Source organism: Neltuma alba, unplaced genomic scaffold (genome assembly GCF_004799145.2).
Source record: "Neltuma alba isolate B1F8T4 unplaced genomic scaffold, ASM479914v2 tig00012097_pilon, whole genome shotgun sequence".
Taxonomy (NCBI): Eukaryota; Viridiplantae; Streptophyta; class Magnoliopsida; order Fabales; family Fabaceae; genus Neltuma; species Neltuma alba.
This window is the reverse complement of record NW_021636654.1, coordinates 818779-831187: the sequence shown is the minus strand read 5'-3', so window position 1 is coordinate 831187 and position 12409 is coordinate 818779. Positions and strand designations below refer to the sequence as shown.

General features: G+C 35.3%; 1 protein-coding gene across 1 annotated transcript; it reads right to left on the bottom strand.

The window, feature by feature from the left end:
* Positions 1-220: 220 nt before the first annotated feature.
* On the bottom strand, positions 221-11310 carry LOC114722646 (probable galacturonosyltransferase 7). Its single transcript, XM_028908722.1, has 10 exons — positions 11058-11310; positions 10507-10538; positions 10319-10381; positions 9706-9765; positions 6615-6687; positions 6468-6517; positions 6067-6368; positions 2007-2358; positions 1365-1910; positions 221-1039 (listed from the first exon to the last, which is right to left on the bottom strand). The coding sequence occupies exons 1-10, from the start codon at positions 11230-11232 to the stop codon at positions 761-763; spliced, it is 1932 nt and encodes a 643-aa protein (XP_028764555.1). The 5' UTR covers positions 11233-11310; the 3' UTR covers positions 221-760.
* Positions 11311-12409: the final 1099 nt, after the last annotated feature.

The window sequence follows — 12409 nt, the reverse complement described above, 5'->3', positions numbered from 1 at the left end:
CAAGTAACGTAAGGTACCCATTTAATTTGCGTATGCTTCTAAAAAGCGGTGACATCAAATGGTAAATTTTCCAATGAGATTAATACTATTTTGTTGTGGGGCTGCATAAATTCCTTACCAGCCTCATCAGTTACCAACAATTTAGCCTAAGATAGAAATAGATGAATTTCGATTATTCACGCAAATTCAATAGGCACCTTATACATTTAGCCCACACAAGAAACAAGCTGCAGAAAACCTGAATTTCTATTAAACTTGTCCTACATTGGAGCATTCTATTGTCAAATAAGGACGGCTTTAATGAAAATTACTACCGCAAGAAGATATAGATTATTACTCGAGGAACTAGGATGCATAATTCTACTCTCCTCAGATTGGAAAAATGTACATCTCTCAGAAGGGAAACATTTACATCCTGTAAAATAATAAAATTCCTTGGAACAGACAATCAATTGCACCACCTTTATACTCCGACTTATTTTCCCACATCACTGCCTGCTTCATAGTGTCCACCTGCATGGTGGATTGGATAGGACACAACCCCGTTTAGCTACCTTAAGACTGCGAGGGCACGAGACCTCTTTGTGCTTTGCCACAAACGCAATTAAGTCATCAGGTTCCTTATTGACTGATAAAATTTAGGATCAGTGTGTTAAGCTCATAATATTCATAGCACCAGAACACAGGCATTTCCTTGTTGCTTGTTGAGAGCTCGCTCCGACATTTCCAGAACTTCCATGCTCATACAAGGAGCATTTTATTAAGAATATACATTGCATTCACTCAAGAACTGATCTTCAATGTTAAGAAACTTCTTCCAATAACTCCTATACTTTGGAATTCCCATATCAAGCCAAGGTTTCATATTACCATTGTAGTGCAGCACTGCAGCTCTCTTGATATCTTGGGTATCAAGCATATAGTCATGACCTAGTCCTGATAGAACCCATGAACCATCGAGTGGATATACTTTAGCCTCAAAGGAGAGCAAACTTGCACGCCATACAATAGCTTCCATGGATCCTTCTCGCGAGCTCAACTACATCATAAGCATGTAAAGTGTCAGAAAATGGAAAAAGCTCAAAATATTTGACACATAATGGGCCTGGTGATTAAAAGTAATGGCTGCCATGTAGTACCGATTTATAATTACAAGGGACATCATAACAATTACTAATATACCAGAAAACTTTTGGCATTATTGTTGTTGAACAGGCATAAAATGGTCATCTCACTGCAACCAACGCCTGACCCTTTAAAACGATTTCATCAAATAAAAGAAAAAACAGGAAGATATAAATAAATGAGAAGGGATCATAATATTTTAAGTGTTGCAGGCTCTGAGCTGAGCTACGAGCACTCACCTCTTTCATCAGCCTTCTGTAGGTTTGAGTAAGACCAAGCTCTCTCCACCTGACCAGGTCGATTACATTCAGTCCAGACATCCAGGCACAGGAATTTTGATTAAAACCTTTTTCTCCCAGATAACTTTTGAGCTGACCCAGCTTTACTGAACAAAATGGCACTGCACCATTAACTTTTCCCCCCATGCTAAGGGTCCAGAGGGCTGACAAGTCTTTCTGGACAACAACATCATCATCCAGAACCACAATTTTCTTCAACTCACTAAATATGTCAGGAAGCAAATAGTGTGAATGAGAAAAAATGGAAATATATTCTGTTCTAGTCTGACTAATAGATGAATTTTTAGTGCTCTGAATTGAAACACGGAACTCCTCAGGCAAAGATACATCCTCTGAAGTTTCCTTTCTGGGGTTGTCCAGGTCAAGATTCTCAACATTTAAAACTTGTACAGCAGCTTCCGTATATTTATTCCTCAAGAACCACTGCTTCATTGCATAGAAGTTTTGTCCATCTGTCAACACATGAAAAACCTGATTCCAACTTTCCTGAAAAATCACATGGCAAAAACAGAATGAAATTATTACAAGTGCGCAAATTTAACCTCTACAACTCATTGGTACCTAGGAACAGTCATAACATACTTTTGCATGTGTAACAGTGGAGTTGATTACTACTGAAGCTGCAAGCACATTCTTAGAAAAAATAACATAGTGGTGCAAGGAAGAATCCACAAACTTTTCTGCATCAGCCTCCTTATCGCGAGTAGTTTTGAAATATTCTACAGTTAGTTTTAGTGACAGGCAGTGGAGACTCTTTGGCATGGTCTGAACAGTAAGTTTATAAAGGAACGCACTCTGTTTCATGTGGAAATCAGCTTCATCCTCAGTTAAATCAAATATTTGTCTCAATTTCTTGTCAACATTATTGCAATCTACAGGGAATGATTTAGCTCTGGCTATAGTGACTTCCACCCTCTGTAACTTCTTCTCAATCCTGGCAACAATTTGTGATTGCCTTGTGAACTTTCTTGCAACATTATAGCATTTCATGCCAAAAAAATAAACAAGATAAAGGAAGTAAATAAAGGCAGGAACAACCAATCTTGAAAGGCAACGGTGACAATATTGGTTTGGGTAAGAACAAAAGAAATGACATAATAACGTTTGGGATAAGTACATATAAGGCTATGTGTTTACAAGTAGCTGATTAACCCAATAATTATCCAAAGAACTACAAATATTGATTGAAGGTAGAATAACTTAGCACAACAAAATTGATTATAAAAAAACAGTGACACCTAGTCATTTCAGTTGCTTTAAAATAGATATTTCAGGCCAGCTGAGTATAGCAAAATCACCACACAATAGGACTTGGATCAATAACAACAAATCTTGCTTGAGAAATGTATCAAATATTCATCACAAACAGTTCTTGGGCCTTCTCCAAACAACTCGAACTTTTGGTAGCATTGGAAGTATAGGGTACTGACCAGTTCCCAAGCTAGTTCCCTTGTTAGCTCGGTTCCCCAGCACATGTTTATTGGGTATAAGGCACATCAAGTTTGTTATCTTGTATTTATATTATCTTGTTCAGCGGATTACAACCAGATTTCAAAATAATTCCTGTTATGATTTACTTTATATCTTAGATTCCTAGATTCCAGCAATCTAGTATGTTGCAATTCACAAGGATTCTAGGGTTTTGTGACAGCTGCTTCTACATATACGGTTGCATGCTTCAATTGAACGAACAAGAGGAGATTATAGTCACATTTGGTCCGGAAGATATGGTCTTAGACATGATATATTGGTACTGGAGATTCAGAACCACTTTGACCAAGTGAAAAGGAATTCGCTCCTTGTTGCCCATGTTCCCTTGTTAGTATATCAAAAGGAATCATAGACCTATGCCACAAAATTAGAGCAAGACCAAAAATAATAATAGCAAGGGAACTGCTGCTGCTGCTGCTAATAACTTAAACTTTGAGGACCAGAACACGAAGACAAGAGGAGAATGGAAAATGTAATCAATGAGTTTTGATTTGCGTTATTTACAGTAAGATTACAAAACATAGTTATGACTAATTAGTATTCTCCCTACTAATTATAGAATTAAATCATTCATTCTTAATCTCTCTAATTATTCACAATCAATTATATTCAATAATCATAATCAGCCTTCTCCCTCAAGTTGAAGCATACTTTGTCACAATTTACAAAACTTGTGGTCCTCTTAATGCCAACTCGTCGACTATTCGAGTTGACATGGCAGGCGGTAATGGTTATAGATATGATATTCTCTTTGATAAAATGACCATAAATTTAAGGGTTAAGTTGCATCCAGCACCCTGAAATACGGTGCATCTAGTATTCTAAAGTATTTTATACTTCATTCAGCACCTTAAAATATTTTTTTAAGTATATCCAACACCCAAAAATATTTTGTGGTATAATTTTGCTCTTAAAATATTAATTTTTTTCAGAAGCAATTGTACCTTTAAAGTATTATTTCATGAGCAATTTTAATTGTCATTAACTTCTCAAAAGGTCTGTTAAATGAATATATATCCAGGTGTTTTTTTCAGTATTTTTAGAGTGTTGGCCACATTTGAAAAAATACTTCAGCCTGCTAAACGCACCTTAACCCTAAATTTAAATGTTATAATTCTCTCATGAAAGACCAGATTAAAGGCAATGTGTGGATCAACTTTATTTTCACATTTAGTGTCATTTTGTCAAGATCTTCAAATTGAAGGTCTTGGACTAATTATTTCATCTACAGAAGTTGTTGCCATGGCACAATATTCAACTTTAGCACTAGATCTTGCCATAACATTTTTATTTCTTGCTTTTCCAAAAAAGCAAGACTTCCTCCAAGAAGGTAATCATATGCCATTTTAAGTCAGCACATCCTACCACATGGATTTGTATGTGGTCCTTTGCTAGGTACCCTTTTACTTTCCAATGAATAGTGTGCGGTGCTTGTAAGAATTGACTCACTTCTTTCACAATCAAGGAGAGACTAGAGTCATTGTTAGATAATTCAACTCCCTAAACTGCCCCTGGTATCTGAAAAATACTGCTAAATCTTCCAAACCAAGCCCGTGGTGACTGCTTGAGTGCATAGCCATAAACAGAATGATGCACTCTGCACCCTAGTCAAACAATAAATCTAGGAGATTGATCCATGTAATTTTCTTTCTTTCTTAAGTTTTCCAAGAAGGAAGGCATTTGTTTATGTCAGGATAGTAATTAAATGGGATAAGACTTAATGGACAAGCTTATCCAGTTTTGTGAATCCCATTTATTTATTTCAAATCTCCCATTTATTTAGATTAAGCAAGTCTCTCATCTATTAAAGTTTTAGCCCCAACTTCCAATAATAACAAATTCAGATCGTCCCAAATTATGTCTATTTACCCCAGGTCCATCAAGGCAGTAACAGATTTGGGTCCCCTAACCTTCAGATCGTGATCTGATGGTGGTACGATAAAGACCTTCGTTTACTTGGGGAAAAAAAATGTAACTCCCCCTTCAACACCATTAGATAATAACATGATGGTTAATATCCCTCAAACCTTGGTAATAACATGACACTAACTCAAAATTATAAATATGATGGGAACTTTAAGAGGAATAAGTAACTTAACGAATGGGAATGGCAAAAGCCATCATCAAGGGATGGAATGAGAGCTAGGTATTGACTCTTAAGAAACATTAGCTCTTGTTGCTAAATTTTAATACCATAAAAGTGTTATTATCCCGAGTTGCTAACCTAGACTGGACACTTCGTTAGTTTGATGTGGAAAAAAAAAAATGCTTTCCTAAATGGGATTTAGACGTATACGTGGTAGTTCTTCATGGGATAGAGGTTGAAAAAGGAAAAAAGAAAGCCTATGAACTCCACAAGTCACTAAACAATCTAAAATAGCTACTAAGAGCTTGATTTGACCAATTGACTAGTGTCATTAAGAATCATGGGTAAACTCAACCAAGTTGACCACAGTCTATTTGCTAAGTTCTAGCCCAGTGGGAAAGTAGCTATTTAGATAGTATATGTTGATAACATAGTTGTTATAGGTGACTTAAGAGGAGGAAATCAAATTATCAAACAATTAACCGTAGTGGAAACTTAAAAGGTACTTCTGGGAAATGGAGATTGCAAGATCAAAGATAGGCATCGTAATGTCTCAGAGAAAATATACCGTCAATCTTTTGAAGGAAACCAGCATGCAAGCTGAAACGCCTATGAAGACTGCCTGTGAAGTGGGATTCAAGGAAGCAACGAATGCTATTGACATAGATTTTCTAGATTGTCTCAGTCCTTATTCTCAGGGATTGCTTCGCAACTCCCTAGCTTTATGTATTTATTTATACCTACCAATATCTCAGTAAGGAGTAGCACACAAAGAAAATCAATCCTCCCTGGCGATTTGTCCCAAATTTTTCACAAATTAAATCAACACAAGCCTAATAAATTCTACTGCTCATGTTCAAGACCAGCTGGTGGAAAAAATTGAAAGTACAACTTAATCATAGTTTTTAATGGGCTGCTAGATTAACATTGATGTGAGAGATTCACTGAAAGTCATACTGATATAATGTTATAAGCGATTTCCAAAACATTGATCCATCAGGTTGCTACCTTGCTAGCTTACCTAAATGGGAAACAAAAAGCTTATGCAAGGTTATCATAGCTTACTGTGGAGGAAGATCAGCATCCGTAGTAGATTCACTGAGGACACGCTCCAGCTCTTGTATATTCTGTCTCAGCTCACGAGACAATTTATCTTGTGCTGGAAGCTTTGCAATGCTAGGATAGTAAGCTCTAGCCACAAATAATTGGTCTTTCAATTTTTTAATCATAACGTCTTTCATATCTTCTCTATGTTCTTGGCGCCATAAGCAGTAACTCCCAAATGTGAGCTCGCATGACTTTCCATTTTCATCAGTAGAGCTTCTTGTTTGGCGGATGACTGCATCTAGGTGACCAACTCTAGTTTTCTGTTGCAGAATTTACATCAACTCATGCAACAAGATGAAACAATAAATAAAATATCATGTAAATAAGTTTTTAGCAACTGATGGTAAATAAATTAGTACATTTGATGCTGGGACTAATTGTAGAGAACCATTCGGTGGTCCCTTGAAACCTGCATTATGTAGAAGCAGAAAAAAGGAAATGAGATGCAAAAAGACATTGTGTGACATTAAACAGTTAAAACCGCAAAGTTGAATCCATAAGATCACCTTTTTCTTCATCATCCCTGGCAGTTTTGACTGTTTCATTCTTGGCTATTCCAGCATAATTCTCTAAAGCATTCTGGCATGCAATTAAAATTAAAAATAATGAAAATCTAGCATATAACTTGAAGAAGCCTAGAATAAGAACCCTGCACATAACTTCTAAAGCATTGTGTAATGAAGTCTTCCATAAAAGTAAAAACATTATTAAAGAGTGGGGTAGATTTACCCACTAGAAGAGACTATAACTTATCATCCAAAATGAGAGAGAAGAAAAAAACCAAGCAAGTTAATGAATATCACAAGGCTATCCGATCCCTTTAGTATATCAGAAACAGAGACTCCTATAAACCACCCTTATGTAAAGATTCTTATCCTTCTCGTCATTTGTATCTTTCCTTGTAATAATTTTAGCACGATTGCGTACCACAATTGGCATGTAAATCCCCTCCCAAAAGAAGGGGGGGGGGGGTTGTTGATCTAGGATCCTAAGGAGCTTTGGTAAACAAGACTACAAAAAAGAGAATATGTTGTGGTACATGACGAGAAAAGAGAGAGGGAGAAGAGAAACAGAGAGGCTGAAAGAAGATAGAAACAAAGAGAAAGGAAGACAAGAGAAGTGAAATGCTCTTAGGTTTATTCAACATTCAACAACTGAGTACAATTACTGTTTAGGGGTATTATTGATGATATATGACCTCTCCTACTCCCAACAGCTATTAACTACTAACAAACTTCATTTATTCATTATTTTTCCGCAACAGAATATCTGAGGATGGATATACCAAATTCATTAATCCGTTTATCCTACAGAAACTTCCAGACATAAACCTCCTCATCTACATAAATCTCATAAGCCTAATGTACACTAGAACAAGAAACAACAGTCAAAATCCAGGTGATCCTGATTATAGAAGACACACTCAACTAAGAAACAGAAAAAAACCCCACATATAATAGGAAAAAAACACAGCAATAAACCATAATAGTCATAGATCTTCAATTATTTATCTTTTTAGTGAAAAGAAGTAAAATTAGAGGAGTCGTCAAAATTTCTAACTTGTGCCTATGATTATTATATGTATACAATATTCTATTTTTATGACATTCTCTATCACCTAATGGCAGCTCCTTACGTCTTTCGCGTCAGGTCCTACAATCAAAATACAATGACAATATGCCATTCTAGTAATAACACGAAAACGTGTATGATTTCCCAAATAAACCATACAATTATCATTATACTTTCATTATAGAACATAATAAATAATTATATTATGCTTTTTTTTTCTTTTTTTTCTTTTTCTTGACAATCTCTATCAGCTAATGGCAACCCAGTTCCCCATTTCAACCATATTCCCAAGGAAACCTTACTTTGAGATACCACTGATATGGAATTTGATTGGGAAACAGAGAAAAGAGATATTGAGAAAACAGAAGGATTTGAGAATAATAGAATAATCTGGAAAAAGGTGAACCTCATTGCAATCCACACTTCTTTATAGGCATAAATATGAATAAATAAATATCATAATCTTATCCAAATCTCGATAATATAAATAAATCCTATCTACAGAGAAATAGGAAAATATAGAATCAATTTCTCATATCAACAGGAGAGGGTTGTATATACAAAAGGGAGGAGTCTTGGTATTAATGGCTCATAATGATGTTCTAACAAAATAATATCCAATCCTAGAATAATTTCACCATTTATATTAACAAGACAATATTCTTATGATATCTTTACACTATCTAAATCTATTTAAATCATCTAAATATATATAAATCCTATTTAAAATCCAAATAACTAACAAATTTAACGAAATCTTATCTTAATGCAAGGAAGTGAACTCAAATAGGCAACCTGAAATCATCTACACTCTAAAAGCTATTCTAGCAAGAACCTTATCTCGGAAGCCAAAAATCTCACTATCACATGCTTCTTCAAAGTCCAATTTAAAACTATACTACGGCCTCTTTGTCTCTTCATGCATTCAGAATCTCATTCATCACTAAAGTAACAACCAAAATTTTAGAGAAGCCATGTCTATCGGTAGACAACCAAAAGAGGAAAATCTGTCCATTCATGAAATCGCACCTTGGGCAAGCTAGCTCAATTGCTTCCTATTATTGTTTGGTACTACAAAGATTGACGAATGCTGTGATTGCATCACTGGAAATTAAATCACACAAAACCCTTCAATCAATGGCAATTAAATAGAGAGCAAGGAAGTAACATGTAGGTTTATGAAACCTTCCATCAATTGGCGAATAATTACCTATTAATTCTAACATTCATCGATCAAGGATGCCAACAATTTCCTTGCTTTGGCTTGAATTTTATTTTTATTTTTTTCCTAATATGCATAAGTTCTGAAGATATGACTAATTGAGTATCCTATGACAATTCCATCTATATTTTCTTTCCAATTTTCCTAGCAATGAATTATCCTTCTTGAAGAGTTCCTCAAAAGCCAAAAGTTTCCTCTTACAACAAGTCCTTTACTTGAACCATGGTACTGATATGTTACAAGTTTGCAGGCTTGTCAAAGCTGTCTTTGTTGGCCCAAAGACAAAACTTTGTCTCTTGGTATTTGGGTTCCTTAGCACCCGAATCAATGTCTTTTCTATCACGTTGAGAGGTTACAGCAAGAGCAAAAGGCAAATTTCTTATATAAAGCATTGTCCTTTCCGTTGCTGAAATGGCATTGTTTTTATATCCTCTCTATGGCTTTCACCACACGCCAGCTTATAAAACCCCTCATTGGTAGACCTGTACAGGGATCCCAGAGCTCTTTTAATATTATCAATGTCCTTCTTCGTTTAATGTGTTGCTTTGTTCAAGAAGAATGTTGTATCTTCCTTGTCCTTTTCATTTTTCCTTCTGTGAATATTTCATTAATTAATAGAGAAAATCCAAACAGCTGAAGCTTAGAATGATCCATTAATGGTAGAACAGGTGGTTAATATCTACATTTTACTTTTACTTATGCAGAGATACTGCTCGGCAATAATACTGGACAAGTATTAGCTATATATTTTATGCATCACATAGAAATAAAAGAACTAAACACCAGCGTATTATGCAGTGAACCTTTGGAAGTGTTGATTCAAACTTTTTCATCAGCTCTTCAACATGGGTTGACTGTTCTCCCTGGAAAAAAAAAAAAAAAAAGCCATTGATTTGAGCTTACTGGAAGATAACATACTCGTTTGGAAGTAATAATAGATCACACCAGGATCATGCACCAGCAATACATTACTTTTATACTTCATAGCAAGTATAATAAAAAGATCGATTTTCAAGCCCCATTATTGTTCAGGTTCAAGCACCACCAATGCATTACTTTTATACTTCACAGCAAGTATAACAGAAAGATCAATTCTCAAGCCCCATTATTCTTCAGGTTCATGCACCAGCAATGCATTACTTTTATACTTCACAGCAAGTATAATAAAATGATCGATTTTCAAGCCCCACTATTCTTCTCTCTGAGGAATATGTTGCTTAGAATCCGTATAGTGCATATTAAGTAAATTTTTTGCCCAAAAAAAAAAAAATCAACATTAACTTTAAAGTTCAAGCAGCGGATTATCTAAGACCCACTATAATATGTAGACACATACTGCAGAAGCTTTCTGGAAGAAATAAGGAGTCTTTTTCTGTATATATAATAAAAAAGAAAAAGAAAAGAAAGAAAGAATACCTCAGACTGATTCGGCATATTCTTAATATTGGATCTATCATATCCTCCAAGTCCATCACGATTCTGGGAAGGAAAAAAAAATCGAAAGAATGTAGAAAAGAGGACAAGGCGGAACACCAGCGGTATTAACAGATAAGCACACGGAACGGAAAATTTAAAGAGATTCAGAGATATGCTTGAATGCTTACTGAAGGAGAACTTTGTCGTTCATATATATATCCTGCACAGTGGAAATATAATTTTGAGTGGAGAAATTTTAACTAAAATAAGGCGGCATCATTGACGCTAATATCGCATCATTTGCCAGGAAAAACATGGGATAAAAATTTCAGAGTGATGGAAGTTGATTTCTGATACAAGTACAGAAACATACGAGTCGATCTGAGTTATATTGCCTTCCTAACAAAGCATGGTATTGGTAAATAGAAAGAAACAAGCGCACATTGCTTCAACGAGTTTTTTGTATTATTTCTGTCTTAAAGCTTGGCGGGAAGTTACGTCCGATCCAGATCAGAGATCACATCCACGACTTCTTAATTATGATTTCATATCAATTGAAACGTCGGGAAAAGATTGCACGCAATACAGAAGAGCATTGCAAATCAAAAGAAAACATCCCCTCCTTAGGTAAAACAACATAATGAAACCCAGAGACATTAATGAACAACAACGAGAAACAGATCTAAAAAATTTCAAAAGCTACGCGAAAGCAACTAAAGGGAGTTTATCGGCATAGTACCAGCAGAGTGAAAGCCGTTGTGTAGACCAAGCAAAAAGACGAGAGGAACAAGCATGGAAAGGATAACAAGGCCCAGTACCCCAATTACCAGTCCTTTCCATCGTCTTTTAGAAGGGAATGCATATGAAGGAACCCCGCCCAGACCACCACTACCAGCCCCAGAAGCGCCCTTCATCTTCCTTTCTGGCTCTCTCCCGGCTTCGCCGAGCCTTGCTTTTGCCTTGGGTACTTTTCTAATAACTTCTGTATGCCGGATTTTTCCGCATAAGTTTTTTTTTCCTTTTTGATTTGGTTTATTACGACGACTACTTTTTTACCCCTCATCCGGTCTGTCAATCGAACATGCTACAAAGTTTCTGAGCAGATTCAAGCCGAAACAAAATTCATTTTTTGTGCGGATCACTTCAAAACTTTACGGCGCATCCCAACGGAGGATTACAGGTCAGATTTACCGCTATGCATTATCCCCAGGCATAAATAATGTGTAGAATTTATTGATTGAATAAAATATAGTAGATTAGTCAGAGGTATTTTCTCATTTTCTAGAATTATATATTATGTAGGGTATAATTATGTAAATTTTTTTATTTTTAAAAGATTAATTATTTTTATAGTTTGATCAAATTTTAATTTTATTCCTATAGTTTTAAATCATTAGTTCTGGTCTTTTTTACTCTCTATGGTCTTGATTTTACTCTTTATACTTAAGCTTAGAGTAAGTCCTTATAAAATTATAAGGATTAAAATTCACTATTTCAAACTATAGAAATCAAAATTAAAATTGGAATAAACTATAAAAACAAACAATTTTTTTACCAACCTATAAAACAAACAACGATATTTACATTTGCATAAAATACTTATCTCATGACCGGGCCAGAACCCAAAGGCCGCAGCAAAAACCACAAGAGGCGCATTACTCCTCCATGGACATCCCAAAATGGACTAATTTTATGAATGTGATTTGAAATTTATCCCTTCACGCATGAGATTAGTAAGTAAATTTATCCACGTTACGTGAATTGTTGTCAGCAGTTCTGTGTTAGCATAGTTAATGTTGTGTATATAAGATCTAGAAACTACAAACATGCACGGAATTACAATTAAACCTCATGAATTCATACATGTTTCTTGAGGGCTTAATTGGGTAAACAACCAACTACTGTTAAGTGACATTGGGAGAAATCTGAAAAAAAAAAATGAATTGAACATGATGATTTGATCAGAAAATAATGTGTTAGTCATGATAGATGATCTAGGCTCACTAATGTCAATTGAATTAATAGGTAACAAGGGTTGGAAAAGATATCAAGGGACAAGTGCTATGATAAGGCTTTAATTTGTGAATGGAA